At 32.9% G+C, this 18,933-nt stretch overlaps 1 protein-coding gene across 3 annotated transcripts; it reads left to right on the plus strand.

Moving 5' to 3' along the window:
- Nucleotides 1–10,732: 10,732 nt before the first annotated feature.
- Nucleotides 10,733–18,895, plus strand: LOC125062793 (UDP-N-acetylglucosamine--peptide N-acetylglucosaminyltransferase 110 kDa subunit-like). Of its 3 annotated transcripts, XM_047668954.1 has the most exons (9): nucleotides 10,733–10,769; nucleotides 11,156–11,603; nucleotides 12,841–13,235; nucleotides 13,570–14,792; nucleotides 14,864–15,155; nucleotides 15,268–15,448; nucleotides 16,159–16,263; nucleotides 16,764–16,916; nucleotides 18,672–18,895. In XM_047668954.1, exons 2-8 carry the CDS (start codon nucleotides 11,488–11,490, stop codon nucleotides 16,912–16,914), a joined length of 2,463 nt encoding a protein of 820 aa, XP_047524910.1. In that variant the 5' UTR covers nucleotides 10,733–10,769; nucleotides 11,156–11,487; the 3' UTR covers nucleotides 16,915–16,916; nucleotides 18,672–18,895. The 3 variants fall into 3 exon arrangements, with proteins under 3 accessions (XP_047524910.1, XP_047524911.1, XP_047524909.1); XM_047668955.1 differs by lacking the exons at nucleotides 10,733–10,769; nucleotides 18,672–18,895 and adding an exon at nucleotides 17,037–18,650 and having other exon boundaries at nucleotides 11,057–11,603; XM_047668953.1 differs by lacking the exon at nucleotides 10,733–10,769 and having other exon boundaries at nucleotides 11,058–11,603.
- Nucleotides 18,896–18,933: the final 38 nt, after the last annotated feature.

Raw genomic sequence — 18,933 nt, forward strand, 5'->3', positions numbered from 1 at the left:
CCCAAAACAAATTATTGTGATGTCAATTAACTGCGTTTCATATTGTGTTTGAGAGGCTTAGCCTAGTTGCTGAGCTCGTAGGTTCCAACTCTGGCTGTGCACGGAAGTAATTTTAAAGTAAAACAAATTTTAAAGTGGCGAAAATATCAGTTTCATGATCATTTGTCAATCTACATATAATAGAGATGTAAGTGATCAGCCTCCTGTGCCTGACATAGGCCGTCGACTTTTTGGGTCTAAGGCAAGCCGATTTCCTCACGATGTTTTTCTTCACCGTTAGAGCGAATGTTAAATAATTAAGTATTTTAGTATCACTGAAGCATTATAATAGTATTAGTTTTAATAAATATTACACAGTACATTGTCTGACATTAGGTGGCCAAAAGATTTAACAGATTCAAATATGTTATACTCGTAAGATAAATTTTGTCATGAACGGCCTACCCTAATAAAATATAATTTTCATTTTAATATGAACGAAAAGGTTGATCGTTAACACTTGATATTTTATTATATAAATCATAATTATAGAAGGCCCTTGGATCGTATTTTGTACTCTTAACGACGAATTAACAGTTGATTTATGTCGTACAAAGCCTTTTTAGCGTTCTATCTATGAACTTCTTGTTCTTAAGTCTTGTATTATATTCTATGTTATATTTGTGTATAAAATTGTCGAATGACGTACATAGAGATATTAAAGTTTCAGTGTCAAATATAATGGCTAGAACCGCATCTATAAACAAATACTAGTGAAGGTTTTGATGTAAACACACCGAGAATTGATAGCGTCTATTTTCCTCTGCGTGGACGTTGAAGGAATCGTTTTGGACAAATGCGATAACAGTATGCTATGACCAAATCTCTTTAAATCTTTGAATAGACAAATATTTCAAAGTATGAGTAATCTCAATTAGTTTGAACAGACTTCCTATATCAGGCTCCCTAATTTCATACACTCCTTTATAATTAACTTATAAGTCATAAATTGCATTATGCCATAAATAATAAACAATACAATTGGGCGCTCCGTTTTTCCGAGAAAATATAAACTCCTTGGTGACATTAACGTGTGTATCGTATTGAATACAATAAATAAAAATAAATCAGTGGCACTACAACCTTTTTAGGTCTGGGCGTTAGATTTCTGTATCTGGTTCATGATCATTTGTCAAGCTAATAAGCAAGTATGTGATCAGCCTCCTGTGTCTGACACACGCCGTCGATTTTTTAAGTTTAAGGCAAGCCAGTTTCCTAACGATGTTTTCCTTCACCGTTTGAGCGAATTTTAAATTTGCACATAGAAAGAAAATCCATTGGTGCCGGAGCCATAAGGCCCACACTGTTCGAATACAACAAATAATTAATCTTCTTTTTTATATTAATTTAAATTATATATATTTCTAGGACAAAAGACATATGTCTATTAACAAATTATAACATTTGAAGTCATATATTTAAAAATTATTGTGAAAGCCCTTAAGATGTTAGTCATTATAAACGCTGATATTTCCACAGCAGTTGGCTTCCTTCCAATCAATTTTTATAACTAAACCGACGAAAGTTAAATGAGGCCATATTAAAATTATTTATTCTTGGCAATTATATTTTAACAATATCAAAAGAATAACATTTATTAACTAATCTATAAATTCATCTTTTGAAATAAAAATTACAATTTATTACAAGCAATTATTATTTTTATAATTAAATATATATTGTATGACATATTATGTTCAGTTTTGATCACATTTTACATTTGTTTTGTTCGTATTTTTTCTTTTTACGCAAGCTGATTTTCTCGCGATGCTTCATTTCCATTGTACAACAACTAACGTAGTGCTAACACTTTGTAAGTTTTTATATGAAACTTTGACATAGTACTAACCATAAAGCTCTGGCTATCAAAGCTTTACTGATAGATAAGATGCAACCTTGGAATCGCTGTCGGTATTGGAAGTTACAGAATAATAATTAGAAAGGAGATGTGACGCTACGTTTGACTCCTGTATATGAGAAACGTACTGGATTTCGACTACGTAAGTATTATGTAGAAAAATGTCAATAAAACCAACGCGAAACGAGTTTGAGATTTCGATATAAATTAAATTATTTGATGTTACGTAATGTCCGTAAGCGTCTAACCTTGGTTTTATGACTATAAGGGTTAAAAAATCACGTGTAATGACGATCCTTGGCAGTGGTTCTTCAATTTAATTATATCCACTTGAGTTTCTGTCAAAATTGTATGAACGTTGGCAACTGATGTTGTGGTTTATTAATAGATAAGACATTGAAAAATTTTACTACCGATAAAACAGATGGTGGAAATTATACCTCGCATTTGGAAGTATGAATTTAATTATAGTTAAAATTATTTTACTACTTGTTTTGGTCCGTTGTGAATGAGTATAATACATAAACGAAAGTTGTCACGTTTATATATTGTTGATATCTTTCTATGAAACAATTAATTTTATTGGCGGGTTTTATTTGCCGAACTCAGAATGAGTCGTATTATTTATTTATTACCTGACGGTAAGCAATTAAGCAATGCCTTTTATTCAAAAGTATGACTTAAATTTTTAAACCAAGAAAAATATAAAATTTTAATATTTCCACCTAATTCGCAATACATTTAACTACGATAATACAGAGTTAATCGATGTCTGTCTATAAAAATAATTTATAACACACAGAAATTTAATCAAAGTCTTATTAGGAAATTGTCTTTTCATGTATTCTACTTTTTCTTGTAAATTTCTATATATTATGTAAACAATACTGGAATTAGCGGCTAGATAAACATTTTATACTTATTCTAAACCACAGATTAACTTCCAGCTTTAATATCTAAATACCATTCAAATATGTTACTCGTACGAGTAGTAAATATATACCTACTGTGATTGACACCTGTTTCATTAATTTAGCGTCAATTAAAACGACAAAGTTTAATAAAACCCTAGTTCATAGAATTTCTTATAATTTTTATTGTCTGTTTCCTTATTATCACATACTTAGTTACATATTTCTTTTATACTTGTTCGGCATAGCTGGTCAATATTTACACTAATAACATAGATAATAGGAAGTATTTGTTTTATTATTTACCATGACTGCAGCGTTTTTTCGTAAAAGAAGATTAAGTTCTACATTATGTCAAAAAAATAAGTATTAATAATAATAAGTGCTAAATAGGGGTCATAGCCTAGCGGTCTTATTAAGTGGCAGCTAGGTGAGGGGTACCGGGTTCGATTCCCGGTTCGAGGGCAAGTTTTAATTTAATTTAAATTTGTTCTCGGCCTTTGGGAGGGTTGTGCGGTACCGGGCGAGTGCGTAAACCGCACATGGAGGACACGGTCGAATTTATAGCACTAGACTAGCACGAATTATAAAAATCCTATACTTGACGCTGGCTAATACACAAATCGTGCCAGACCATACAAAAAAAAGTGCTAAACAGTGAGTGATAAAATAGAACAAAACAACAGAGTGTCTTCCCTTTAATAGAGACTGTAAGTAGTGTTATTGGACACTTTCTTATGTTAAAAAAAATCTTAAATTACTTATTAGTCTTAAGTTAGGCCAGATCAAAAAAATAAAAATAATTAAATTAAGAACCTGTGATTATCAAGGTCATGTTCAGATTTTGGCTTTTTAATTTTAAAAAAAAAATTATGTCTCAAGGCAGTTTATAAAACTAGGCGTAGATAACATGGTTCGGTATGAAAATCAAACTAATATCTGCGTCTTTAAAAAGAGATCTATGTAAAGTTATTCAGGAGGGTTGTACATGTTCCAGACAGATGTCGCTTCTCTTTTCTGGAATACAAAAGAATTATCTTTGGTAATATATCGAATTATGGTAACAACTATTCAATGACAAATCTGAGGTCCAATCAATTAAATCAAATAATTGAACTGACCTTCTATTTCTCGCCAATTAAAAGCAGGTCAACGTTATGATCTCATGACTAAAACCGGACCTAAAACAACCTCGTTGTGTCGAAACCCATCAAAATACACGTAAACGTCAGAAAATATCCACACATTTAGCTATTTATATCGTTAAATAATTATTTTTCCCTCTTTTTGCGATATAGCACTTGGTTTAATTCAGTCGTATGTGTGTGTGTCTATGCCTTCTTCGAAAATGGAATAAACTGTTTGTTTTAAGCTAAGCAATTTTTCCTAAGAAAGTGTTTGATATACAAGGTGATATTAGATGACGCTAACTATTTAAAGGTTTGGCCTGGATAGAAATCCGCTTCCTTTTATTAAGCAAGTCATGAAATTTATATGGATCTTGCAAGATAAACTTTTCAACAAAACATTAATTTTCCTTAGATGTTAGGATGCCAAAACATATAACGCATTTTTCTTTTATTTATATATCTGTTTATACTGAAAGATATAATCCGCTCCTGAAAACCGGTATCGTATTCATTCGGTAACTACTAAATTATATCTTTACTTACTAGTACATCAGGTGAATCTAAGGACCGAAATGAATGGTAAAATTATAAAACTAAAACAAAACAATGAGATGTTTCGTTCAATCGTGATTGAGCCCACATCATCTCTAGTCTAATGCGCGTTAACAACTTAACAAGCGACATATTATGTCATAATATTTTCAGGTCGTAGGTTCGATCCCCGGCTGTGCACCAATGGACTTTCTTTCTATGTGCGCATTTACCATTTACTCGAACGGCGAAGGAAAACATCGTGAGGAAACCGACATGTTTTAGACCCAAAAAGTCGGCGGCGTGTGGCAGGCACAGGAGGCTGATCACCTACTTGCCATTGAAAAATGATCATGAATCAGATTCAGAAATCTGAGGCCACTGATTTATTTTTTTTATTTTTTATTTTGTCCCACACCCAGTACAATACAACGATTCATGTTGCGTCTTTCGTTTTACACTCTCCCTACTCAATATTTATAAAAGAGTGACGACTGTTAATGCAAACTTCTCTTTCCCATATATCACGGACAGGGTCCCAAAGATATTTTCTGATTATTACCTTCGACTAAATTTTATCATCGGTCGTCAGGAGAGAGTGGAAAATTACGGACAGATTGGAAATTAACGGAAACAACTATATAATTACATTAACGAATTATGATAATAATGCTAATTATTGTGTTGATATTATAAGTGCACAATCACGATAAATCTCGTAACAGCTTAAGGTATTATTAACTACTTAGCTTACTTAGAGCCTAAATAAATACCTAATTAAAAAATATATAATTTTATTAAATGAAAAGTGGTATTTTTAAATTCCATTAACTACTTTCACGTTTCATATTTAAAAGTGGCTGAATATATATTCCCCACTATGGCTGAGATAAAAGTGAAAAGAACTCTCATTAAAAGTGCTCAAGGTATTAATTTTTTTTATAAAGCGCGTTTGACATTGACTTAAATAAGCTGGACGAGTTAGAAATTGGAAAGACAATTATTAAGTTACAACTGAAACTACGCTAGTGAAACTATGTCTTACAAACTAATCCAAAACTTTTAAACTAGCTTTCTATAAACGTGATTAATAAATGACAGTAAATAAATATAATGTATAAACAGGGACTTTGGTATTTAGAACCAGTTTCGTTCCATCATCAAGACTGGTTGATAACGAAAACATTAACCCTACTTTCTTATTTCGCATTATAACATTATGACACGAATTGAGCAAATCGGCACGGCTCACAAGCCAGTTTTTAAATTATTTAGAATTGGTTGAATTTTTACAAAGAAATCCTGAGATACTAAGAAAAATCTACCTCTTCTTATCGAGATATGTTATATGTACAAAAAAAAATCAGCGGCGCTGCAACCTCTCTAGGATTTCATAATTACTGTTAAATCTTATAGGCAAGAAGGTGATCAGCCTCGAGTGCCTGACACACGCCGTCGACTATTTGGGTCTAAGACATGTCGGTTTCCTCACGATGTTTTCCTTCACCGTTCAAGCAAATGTTAAATGCGTACATAGAAAGAAAGTCCATTGGTGCACAGCCGGGGATCGAACCTACGACCTCAGGGATGAGAGTCGCACACCGAAGCCAGTAGGCCAACACTGCTCTGTAACATGTACATAAGAAACATATTCTCAAAAATATTATCTTCAGCTGGATCCAAAGAATGACGAATGAAAGAGTCCTTCAACGAATTGGGTTGACACGACAGTTTATGCAGACTGTTAAAATACGAAAAGTCGCACATCTCGGTCACGTTTTGCGTCATCATCGATACGACTTGTTGCAAGCTCATAAAAATCCATCGGCAGAGATGGTAGAAGGTATAAGTTGTGGACGCGGAACGGATCAGCATCAAACCCGCCGAAGAGCTGTTTAGACTAGCGCAAGATACCGGGCAATTCCACCCGGTAATAAAAGCCAACCTTTAGGAATAAAGTAGCACCAGAAGAAGAAAAATATCCAAAAGTTGCGCTTGAATTATAACACAGATTTTGTGTGTAAAACTATCTATATCAGTCAAGTCAATGCGCGTGTCTCATGCAGGATTCTATACCGTTTCATCCATAAACATTAAACTTTGTGTGATCCTCCTTGACGCAATAAACCGTATATAAAACAAAGGCAAAACTTTTCTTCATTCATTGAACTATCCGTGAATCGGAGACGAAAATAGCTACTTATTCACAGAATAATCACGAGAATGGTTCCATTAAAACTTATTTGTCCTTAGTATTTAAGTAAACAGAGGGGATCTAGTCCGGGCACAGTATAATAGACAGTGGGATTGAAAGCCCGTTAGGTTTTAGTTGTAAAATAGAATAATTTGCACAGAGTAACGCGGCTTCAAACCGAATCACGACCGGACAGTTTTGACGGTACCAGCACTTTTTCCAAGGTCTAGCAACAATATAAGCACGTACTTGAAGAGATTTATTTACATTTAAATAAATGATAACCACAGAAAAACAAATATCAATAACTTCACCAAAATATTTTCTAAAGTGGAATCGTCTATAAATATTATATGAGATTATTCCACTGATGTAACTAATTTGTGGGGTGGGTTAGTAGGTCAGCTATCGCAGGTACTCCACCTTTGTCACTTGTCAGAAGTAATGAACGTACATGGAAAATGTATTAGATGTTACAGTTAATATTAGGCTACTATTAAGATACTATTGGCGCGGGCGTGTTAACAGATCTATTTGCCTTTGTCTACGGATAATGATAGTATACTTCTTTTGTTTCTTATTAAAGTGAGTTATTCTTGTTAAACAAAGGCTACACACTGTTCTATTATTAATCATCTTTGGCTTCTTGTATTTATACAAATTATTTGACTCATAAAGTGTATGAGTTTAGCGATTTTGTTCATATTTTCCTTGCTAAGATACCTACTATGATCTCAATTTAAACGCACTTTGTAAAAAAATCTATTGTGATGCACGAAAAACGGTTGTCGTAATGAAACAGTAACGAAGTATCGATCCGTCGTTTGTTTGAATAGAATTCGTGTAGAAAAATAACAACTACAACCTTTTAATCTGGGCCTCAGATTTCAATATCTTTTTCGTTATCATTTGTTGTTTTCTAATAGGCAAGTAGGTTAGCTTTCTGTGCCTGACACCCGCCGGATTTGTGCTAAGGTATCTGAAACAAAAATAAAAGTAAAAAAATCATCCTGAAAAGTCTTTACTTTATTTACTTGAGTTGTCCTATAGACTATTCGATCATTGTAGAGAAATGTCTTGGATTAAATTTCATCACACACTTTTTCCTTCAATCACTTTTTTTCGATCCTATCCATAACCTAATAGTCTATTTTAGGCAGTTCTATAATAAAATATCGTTCTTACGTGTATGTAAGAATATTTATAGAAATGTCTATGTTTAATTACTCAGGGAATAAAATGTGTGTAATGTAAATCAACAGTACCTGAGTAAGCAGAGCCTCTGCTCTGATTAATATCCCAGATATATCCCAGAGGGACCGTGGTGATATCAACCCAAAAACCGTGCTTTTACATTTGATTCACTGAATAATGAAACGCAGACAATTCTATAAATATATAAGATATATTTGTGGTTCTTTTTTTTTAAATGTATACTTAATGTCTTATTATTTTGACTTCTGATAAATCGCAATAAGTAATTGTTTTTATGTATTATGGTAGGGGAGCCCAAGAGGGGATTTCGGGATTTACTAAAGCGCGGCAGATTAATATATAGGGGGATATCTTGTACCCGGTTAAGTACCTCCACAAAATATGAGGCTCATATATAAAGCCGCACGTGAAGGAGACAGGATCAGTTTAGTAAAAAAAAATTGACCATCAGAAATTCCCGAGCGCGTCAGATTAAGGTAGGGTGAGTTAATTACATCCTAAAAAGTGTATATTCCACTAATCTGACAATTTGAGAGTGACGGAAAAAAAGGGGAGGGCAACAAAGTTGTAAAAAAAAACGTCATCTCGACATTCTCGAGCGTAGCTAATTTTTTTTTTATTTTGAAGGAAATAATTCAAGAATAATGAAAAATATATAATCTGACGATTTCCGCAAGCCGAAATAACAAAAATTCGTCGATAAAGTTAAATGCGTGCAGCTGCGTGATGCCTACATTTCCTTAAACCGATCGGAATCTACTAAACGGCGTTCTAAATATTTCCCTCAAAATTACATTTCCTGTGAATTTGAACCGATTCGGACCGATAGATTTTGAGAAATTTTGAAAAATCTTAAAAAAATAAGAAATATTTTTTTTTAAAGTGGTTTCTTTATCAATCAACTTCAAAAACTAATCCGCCTTTGAGCTTGAAAAACCACGTCGATCGCCACCAAGCTGGTCAAAAGCGGTTGATTCGTTCGAGAGATATCGTACACGAAAGAAACCCGAAAAAGTGTTTTTTCGGGATTACCCCGAAATTTGTGGTTCGATCAATTAAAATTGCAAAATTATTTATGAGGATGATAAAACTGCGTCGAATGCCGCCAACCGCGTGAAAATTGCTTGATCCATTCAAAAGTTATTGCGGTTTGAAAATTCCAAAAATAGTGTTCTATGAAACTTCTATCAGACTTTCGAGCTGGGAGAGCTCAAATGCATAGAAATGTTATTTCTTTGAACTCAGCGAGCTCAAAATATCAATTTTAAGCGCCCAGGAATGGAATTAGCGGGAAGTTGCAGGGATGGCCCTTTAGGTGAACCGTTTTTCTATTTTTTTTTTGGCAGATCAGGCGAATCCCTCTAGATAATCGTCAGATTATGAGACAGTACGTTTAGAACATAAAGATGAACCACATATATCTTAATCTGACGCGCTTGAGTATTTCAAAATTGCGATTTTTTTTTTGCAAATTAAGAAAATGGCTGTGGGTTTGCGTCCCATCGAAATCGTCAGATTAGTGAATGAGAGCTTTTTTTTGGTGCACTTAACACTCCCTTAGAAAATCAGACGCGCTCGATAATTTTTTTTTTTTTTTAATTTTCAACCCTTAAATACAACCACCCGCATCATGCAAACGATCAGATTAACATACGTACATTATTAAAAATACGTAGGGCATAGATGCTATCAATATCTGACGCGCTCGAGGATGTCCATGCAACAGTTTTTTTTTACATATTTAACTATCTATAGCCGCTTCCCCCACCGATGAAAAGGAATTTATCATATAACATTTTTTTCTTCTTTTTATCTAAGCTTTGCATCCCAATAGGTCTCTACGACGCTCGAGTAAATCCCCATTTAGCATCGTGGGCTCCCCTACCATTAAAGATATTTTTAGTATTAAAAAATTACAAAGAAAAATTTAAAAAGAAAGAAAGACTAAAATTGTACTTTCCTATTCGTTATCGTGATCATTATAATTAAGATTATTTTAAAAAATGGGACAAATATTTAAGGAATGTCTAAAACAATTATTAAATTAAATATTAAAATTATGAAAAGCTACAGTATAGTCTAATTATTACAAATGAACATTTGGAACGTTAGCTGTTTAATTTTACTTCAGACGAAGATCAAAGCTTTAGACGTTTGGATAAAATCCAGAACAAATTAGACGGTTTATTTTCACAATCTGAAAAATCCATGAGAAACTAAAAAGTACAATTCAAAATTAAAATTGTATTCAAAACATTTTCAATGATTATGAAAGTTAAGTTTAACTGTCTAATGGTGCCTCATTCAGTGGGAAATAAGCGACTAAATGCCTTTTGAATCTGATGAAGAGAGCACTTCAGCCAACCTTAAGTACGTTGCAGTTTCAGCAGTTTCAAATCAGATTTCCAAAGCTAAATGTCTAGTTTTAATAATTTCTTTTGATTGTGCAAATTAGGTTCTACGTAGTGGCAATAAAGTTCAAATTGGAAATACGATACAAATCCGAAGACTACAGCCGTGAAGGGTATACTTGTAGGGATAATTCTAAAAGCTTGTAGTGCGCTTCGAGTGTTGCCCTAAAATAAAAATGGAACACTTTGTGGTAAGTATATAATGTATATAAATAATATAATTAATGAAAGTCTTGTTTAGTTCCATAATATGTTGTGTATACTAAAACTTGTTATTTTACTTATTAATCAATTCATTGACCTCAAAATAGGTTATTTCTGAACTTTAATTTGCACGTATAACCCTTGTTTGAGCGGAAAATGTTTTGACAAGAATTGGGAATGTGTGTGACATTGAGGCTGGCAACATCGTTCTTAGTCAACAGCAGTAGCATTTAGTGTTCGTCGCGAAGCACCGTTCCCATTACATACAATATTCGGGTACATTTACGCTTTTATATCCACGTAACTATTTTACGACAGTTTTAAAGTTTATTACCACGTTCACATGATTGAAATATGCTATTATAATGTTGTAAATAGTTTAAAGGGTTTAACAATAGATTTTAAAAGCGAAAGTTACTTGCGGAAACTTACAGTTTAAAACTTATATTATATACTTTAAAATGCTATATTAAAACTTGTATTTTATATCTTTATTTACTACTATTGAATTTTACATTTTAATTGTCATTTTCGTTTAAGTATTATTTTAATTTTAAGACGTTTAGATTTTATAATAATTGTAGTGTTATTTCTATCAGTTTTTTCATACTATACCATCTCAATTAAAACTATTTTCTTAAATCTGTTTATTTGGTCATAAGGGTTTTGTAAGAGTACGCTGAAATAATATTCAGTTAAATATAACTAATTTGTGAAAATAAACATTAAATGAATTATAACACCACGCCTTGCTACCATTAAAATTAATTATAGAGAACTATAAATGTCACCTGTGCCCTTGAATCGCAATGCTTAATTATTTCGAATAATTAAAAATATCATGGGAAATGAAAAATAAACGTTACCACAACATACGTGCGTCAAGGTCACGGCGTGCGTCGCGAGGAATTGGCATCGGCGCGTGCGCGTCGCTTGTGACGCTGGCTGAGACGAGACGTCCAGTTACTCAGTAACCGCTGGACATGACCAAATTATGGATTATCAATGCGTCGTCGTATATACTGTCATCAATATCGCGCCGCCCAAACTTGCAGCCCAAACGTCCGAGTTGGGCGGCTGCGTCGACTGGATTAAAAACAAGATTAAAAGGTATTTTATAGAGATCTTATTATTTCCTAATACTAGTCCTTAATATGTTATTAATTAGTTACTGAAAGAGATTCAATGTAACCTACTGTTGAGAGTTATTTTACCTTTTATTTTATTATTTAATTCAATTGAAACATAATGTTAAATTGAAAAAAATCCGAATAGTAAACGGTGAATTTTCCGATTAAAAATAGTATTTAATAAATTCTTAAAAAACTAAACTTTAAAGGGACTAATACCAATCAATATTTTGATGCTATTAATATACGTATATATGTCCACCTAAAGCTAATTCAATAAAAAATATGTTACGAAGTCTATCGAATTTATTATGACAAACATGTAGAATAATAATTCAAGCCTTTTTCAGGTTAAGACTTATACATTATTCAATAAAAGCTGTTGGTAATGTCATACGATACTGTAGACACGATTTCATACATATTTAATGCTAATCAGCCGTCTTTCGTAAATGCTAAAATTGATCAAGCAAGAAAATTATTCAAATATTCAACAGCACCTATGTTGACAGTATAATGTTTTTTTATGACATAAACATTATTCGAGAGTTTGATAACTTCAAATTGTATTAAAAATGTATATTTAAATAATACCTACCTTGATTTTCTTTTGTCATTAATGTCACTAATGTCCGGTGGATTATTGTTAAAAAAATAGCTATAAAAGTTATTTGTATTTAATTGTTTTATTTATGTCAGGAAAAGTAAAATTAATAATTTAATTACAACAGTTATTACTTGATTCTTATCGCTTTAAGATTTTATTAACAGAGTATTTTTACTTTAAGCTGTCAGATATTTAGATGTTAAAGATTATAAATTTGCACATTTTAAGTCCCGTTAACTCTGAATGATGACTATTTCTGCATCAGATTTTCGGATGTTTTATGAGCCAAACCGAATAGAATATTATTTTAATTTGTATGTATTTTAAAGTAGTACCTACTCTTATGTTGCGTTAAGGAATAATTAATTAAAGTTAGTATATCTATTTCTTACTCATGTCTGTTTAATAAATCAATCTTAATAATAACTAAAGCAATTCAATATTTATGACGTAACTACGCATAGATAAAAAAAACAAATAGATTTAAAATTTGTAAAAGAAAATTGATCTATTTAGATCAATTCTAAATATAAAATACGTGCTTCGCGCCTAACCTGACACTTGTTAATACTAACAAATCAAATCATGTAAAATTTGTTTATAATTCCAGAGCGGTAGCAGTATATCTTCAATCTTTGAAGTTAACGCCAAACAATGGTATCATACACGGGAATCTGGCATGTTTATACTATAAACAAGGCTTCATAGATCTCGCTATAGAAACATATAGAAAAGCTATTGAGCTTCATCCGAATTTTCCTGACGCCTACTGCAATTTAGCTAATGCCCTCAAAGAAAAAGGTCTCGTGATTGAGGCTGAGGAATGCTACACGAAGGCATTGATTTTGTGTCCCACGCACGTCGACTCACTCAATAATCTTGGAAATGTAAAGAGAGAACAGGGAAAAGTAGAAGAAGCAACAAATTTATACACAAAGGCTTTGGAAGTTTTCCCTGACTTTGCAGTTACACATAGTAATCTCGCATCGCTTTTACAGCAACAAGGTATTTTTTTCTTTTTTAAAGTTAACATTGGTTTAACACGATTGTGTAGGTTTTAACCTTGTAAAGGAATAATTAATGTAATAAATGTTTAAACATGCGAGCTCAGCGAGTTTGACCTTTTTACATTATTATTATAATAGATTAACTTGCGACGGTTATATATTTTAGTTGTGCAACAACAAAATATGATTTAAAAACCTATAAATATTAGCCCTGCGAAATGTTATTTTACGTTTGTTTGACAAGACTAAATGGATGTCGCCAATAATCGATAACAGTTCACTAATTAGAGGCGCACTCAGCCATACTAAGCACTTTGATTAATCGATTTCAGGTAAACACGGCGAGGCGTTAATGCATTATCAAGAAGCTATTGCTATTCAACCGAAGTTTGCTGATGCCTACAGTAATATGGGAAACACGTTCAGGGAGTTACAACAGACCCAAGGAGCTATCATATGTTTTAAAAAAGCAATAGAAATTAATCCTTTATTTGCTGATGCGCATTGTAATTTAGCCAGTATTTACAAAGACATAGGTGATATAATTGAAGCTATAAAATCCTATCAAAATGCTCTTGTGATTAGAGAAGATTTTCCTGATGCTTATTGTAACTTAACACATTGCCTTCAAATAATCTGTGATTGGGATGATTACGAGCAACGGATGAGGACAGTAATAAAAATTGTTGAAGAGCAGTTAAAAAGCGATAAATTAACGTCAGTACACCCACATCATTCCATATTATATCCGTTAACTAATCAATGTAGAAAAGAAATTGCTGCAAGGCATGCAAGATTATATATAGAAAAGGTAAGGGGGTTTACCAAGGCAAATAATTTTATTACAACAGACAATAACCGTTTACGCATCGGTTACGTAAGTAGCGATTTCGGTAATCACCCGACATCACATTTAATGCAATCTATTCCCGGGCTTCATGATACTTCAAAGACAGAGATTTTTTGCTATGCGTTAAATCCGAATGATGGTTCAACATTCCGTAATAAAATAGAAAATGACTCAGAACATTTTATTGATATATCCAATATAACGTCTAACGATGAGGCGGCAAATATAATACAAAACGATGGTATTCATATATTAGTGAATATGAATGGATATACAAAAGGCTCAAGAAATGAAATTTTCGCTTTGAAATCGGCGCCAATTCAAATAATGTGGCTGGGCTACCCAGGTACAAGCGGGGCCACATATATGGACTATATTATATGTGACAATGTCTCATGTCCAATGAAAGCTGAAAACGATTTTACTGAAAAGTTTGCTTATATGCCATATACATACTTTGTCGGCGATCATATGCAAATGTTTCCACATCTAAAGAATCGATTTAAACTGAGGACCAATAATGATAGTGTATTAAATGATAATGTAGCAATAATTAATTATATAGAAGAATTGGATGAGTGTTGTATTGATAAAACAAAAACAGTACTAGTTTTCGACAATTATGAACCAATAGAAGTATTAGAAACAATTATTAACATTCCTAAGTGTGTCCTTGAATTTGCGTCAGACTCTAACCAAATACAGGTAAAACCGTTCGATTAAATACTTTTGGAAACACAGCAGATGCGTTAATTTATTTTAAATCTACTTTTCAGATGAATATCGATAATATATCTATATTAAATGGATTATCAGTGTTGACATTTGATTCTAAAATAGCAAGTGGAGAAAAAATTTGTGATAAAGTTGTTATAACTACAAGATCTCAATATGGTTTGCCAGATGATGCAATAGTGTATTGCAATTTTAATCAATTATATAAAACCGATCCTAAAACATTAAAAACTTGGATCAAGATTTTACAAAGCGTGCCTAATAGTCTGCTCTGGCTGGTGAGTTTTCCAGTGGCAGGAGAACCTAATATTCACAAGTTTGCCCAAAAATTAGGTAAATATTTAATATTTAACCGTTTTTATTATTTCTCATAGGAATCTGTCGTAACGTTTATGTTTATCAGTACTAAGCTTAATTATGCCGCTAAACAATACATCAATTTTAGGTTTAGATCCAAAACGAATAGTTTTTTCAAGAATAGCATCCAAGGAAGAACATGTACGGCGAGGGCAATTGGCAGACGTCTGTTTAGACACTCCATTATGTAATGGTCATACAACCACTATGGATATGCTATGGGCTGGGACGCCTGTTCTCACCCACCCGGGTGAAACTTTAGCTTCAAGGTAATTAGCTTATTCCATGTTTATTTCTTGATGATATGAATAAATTACGTATTTTTATACAACTGAACTAAGATGTACCTAAAAATCTTTTGACTATGTTTGTTTGTTGTATTAAATGATTTTCTATAAATAGTGACAATGCACTTACTGCCTCAAAGGCCGGTAACGTTTCTGGAGCGGTAGATGTCGTTTATTGGGACCAAGGTTTCCTCACAATATAATCCTTAACCATACAAGAGGAAGTAAATGTAGATATAGAAAGAAAGATCCATTAGTACACAACCGTGATTCGAATAGTGTATCTTGAAATGAGAGTTGCCTATAGTATGTGCGCTGTAGCATGGTGCGGGTGAATGTTTTAGTAACGTTTCGATTTGCTGTTACTCATGAAAGTTGCCGCAATTTACAAATTATGATTCAGTATTTCAGTTGTACCACATTCGTAATATATTAAATCATTAACCACTATAGCAACTTATATTTAACCCAGCCAGAATATTCTAGTCGACAAATAAAATCAAATTTAAAGAAAAATTAAGCAACTGTCACCCGCACCATGTTGTAGCGCACATAATATAAGTCACTTGACCATCACCGCTCTCATATATATTCAAATTTATAATTTTTACAAAATAAATTATTTTTATGTTTTAAGTCATAGAACACTGTTGTGGAGCTAAAACAGTAATCTTCTCCTTTATGGGTTACAGAGTAGCTGCATCACAGCTTACTGCACTTAATTGTCCGGAACTTATAGCTCGCGATATAAATCATTATGAACAAATGGCTATAAAATTGGGAACAGATGTCAACTAGTAAGTATTTAATATAATTGAATAAACGAGTGACATTTTGAATTATATACACGTATATTATTTTAAAAACTTCTTTCGATTTTGCGCCATTTCACATATTGTTTTGTGTTAATTATCGAATTACAATATGGAATGGGGTGTTAAAGAAAATATGGTTGCAGTGATCGCCTTGCACAGAGTGGGTATGGAGCAGCCTTGCGATTCTGTAACTCACTTTTCGAACTCTTACGCTGCGAAAACCGCTGTGAGAGTTCTCATGCTCATTTGATAGTAACTGAAAGAAGTGTTGAAAAGCGTTGCTTATAAACGAAGTGATGAATATGATTTTGGTGAAATATTAAAACAAACAATAATTAATTATGAAGTAAAATTCAAAAAATTCATCTTCAAGATTTGGAATTTCAATTCGTTTGACATCGACATGATCGTTTCGAAAAGTTTATAATTTTTATTACTTTGAGTGGTTATTTGCATATTTAATCCCCGTATCTGATTTTCAGTCGGAAATATATACGAGCTAAAGTGTACAAAGCCCGCGTAGAAAGCACACTCTTCGATTGCAAGCACTATACAAAAGGATTGGAAGCACTTTACGAGAAAATGTGGCGACTTCACGAAGACGGAAAAATACCTGAACATATTGGCGTATAAATGTAAGCTATTCAAAGGGTATTTCTAAGGTATTTTAGAATGTTGTTTGAACAGAATCGGAATAGCTTTGCATTTTAAAGAATGCATTTTCAATATCATAACTCTACCTATAATTTTTACAGCACTATTGACATAGTGGCTTAAGCGTGCAACTCTCTCGTCGGTTTGATACCCGGTCGTGTACAAATGGACTTTCTGTCTATGTGCGCATCTACGAGTAACATTCGCTCGTACGGTGAAGGAAAACATCGTGAGGAAATTGACATGTCTCACATCCAAAAATTTACGACATGTATCGCGTATAGAAGGCTTACTAGTCTATGAATTAAAAATAAGCAATGAAACCGGCGCAATTTGAGACCAAGGCCAAGACCCATTTCGGATTTTTTCTATAGAACAGGGGGCAAACGGGCAGGAGGCTCTGAATAAATATTATCTATAATTTTAACTTTAACTAGCAGAATAAGGTTTTAACATCATTCAGTATCCTCAATTCATTCAATTTCAGTATCCTTTAATATCTATGAGATTAAAAATAATGTACAGTAGGGGTGTTCAATAAAAAAGTGATTAATGAGTATGACGCAATTATGCCGGCAGCTTTGTTCTTCGAACTAAGATCTCGTAGTTACGGCTCTATAATTAATGCACTCGATCATTACTACCCCTTAGCTATCCTAGAAAAAATCCAATGATCAGAGATGACGGTCACTTCTAAGTTATGAACTGTTTATTCGTTACCGGGTCATAATGGTGACAACATATTTGGTCTACAGATATGAATCGATCAAGATCTTATTAACAAACCCACAGCTTTGTGAAATTCTCAGTCTCGTATGTTAGTTTGCATCAGCAAGCACCCAGCGCACTGACACTTTTGTGCACAATTCCTTGAAAGTTTAATTTCATCTGCTGCAAAAAAAGTAACACGACGAGGTGCCGCGACAATGTTTTCAACTTTTTTAATCATTTGTTCAGTCACTATTGGATACGGCGTCCCATGCGGAACGTTAACGGAAGGTCATCTTGAACTAAGCACACCAACGCGAAATTTTTATTATATGACAGAGGGTAAATGGGCAGGAGGCTCACCTGGTGTTAAGTGATCTCATAGACACATTGCCAGAGGGCTCGAAGAGAAGTGCATTGCCGGCCTTTTGAAATTTGGTACGGTCTTGAAGGACCAGAAGTCGAATGAACCCTTAATTTTGCATGGAATACTGATTTACCAGCTTCGTAGTAAATTTTTTCAAGCAGAAATATTTAATTACCCCGCGAACATTTATACATTTTTAAGAACACGTCCCAACAAACACATGACTTCTGTTTAAAAGAAACAAATGAGAATTGATTGTATTTTTTATTTCTAATGTATTTTTCTTTCCAAGTGTATCTCATTATCACTACATAATATATTCATTGAACAGCCCTCGTCTATACGAGAAAAATATAGAGGGCGTTAACGCCATTGGTTTACCGAATACATAATATAAAGATATATAACTTTTTAGCTTTCATCAGAAACTAACGCCATCTATCTGTAATAGGATATCAACAGTGCCACTGGAATGGAGATAAGGTTCAATTTTATTTGGAAACAATTTAATATTTAATTAAAACTAGAAATATCTACTGCGGATAGTATCAAAAAATAGGAAAAGATTATTTTAATTTGCTAACCACAACTGTAGAAATAATCAAGTTTTTATTTATAAGTTTATTACAAGCCATGCCAATTAAAACATTTAATTTTTTAGATGTTTCCTGCCGAAGATTTCCCGTCCAGAGTGTTTAAGGAAGTCTGACTGGACCAGTAATAAGCCATTAAGGCTTTTATAAGAGCTAAAAAGAGTTATCACTTCTACTTTGTACCCAGATATTGAGATTATATTTATATAAAGCTAAAATAGAAAAAATATAAGTATTTATTAGATATAAAGGTTTTTAAAACGATATTTTAATGTGTTGAAAATATTACATTTTAAAAGCATAATTGATTTTTAATATATTTACCAAAAT

Source organism: Pieris napi, chromosome Z (assembly GCF_905475465.1).
Source record: "Pieris napi chromosome Z, ilPieNapi1.2, whole genome shotgun sequence".
NCBI classification, from domain to species: domain Eukaryota; kingdom Metazoa; phylum Arthropoda; class Insecta; order Lepidoptera; family Pieridae; genus Pieris; species Pieris napi.

Excerpts from the sequence above, each read along its gene's own strand:
- LOC125062793 (XM_047668954.1), top strand. The coding sequence starts at position 11,488 with ATGGATTATCAATGCGTCGTCGTATATACTGTCATCAATATCGCGCCG. Across the intron at positions 14,793-14,863 it reads CAGACTCTAACCAAATACAG|ATGAATATCGATAATATATC; the intron begins GTAAAACCGTTC and ends TCTACTTTTCAG. Across the intron at positions 16,264-16,763 it reads TTGGGAACAGATGTCAACTA|TCGGAAATATATACGAGCTA; the intron begins GTAAGTATTTAA and ends TCTGATTTTCAG.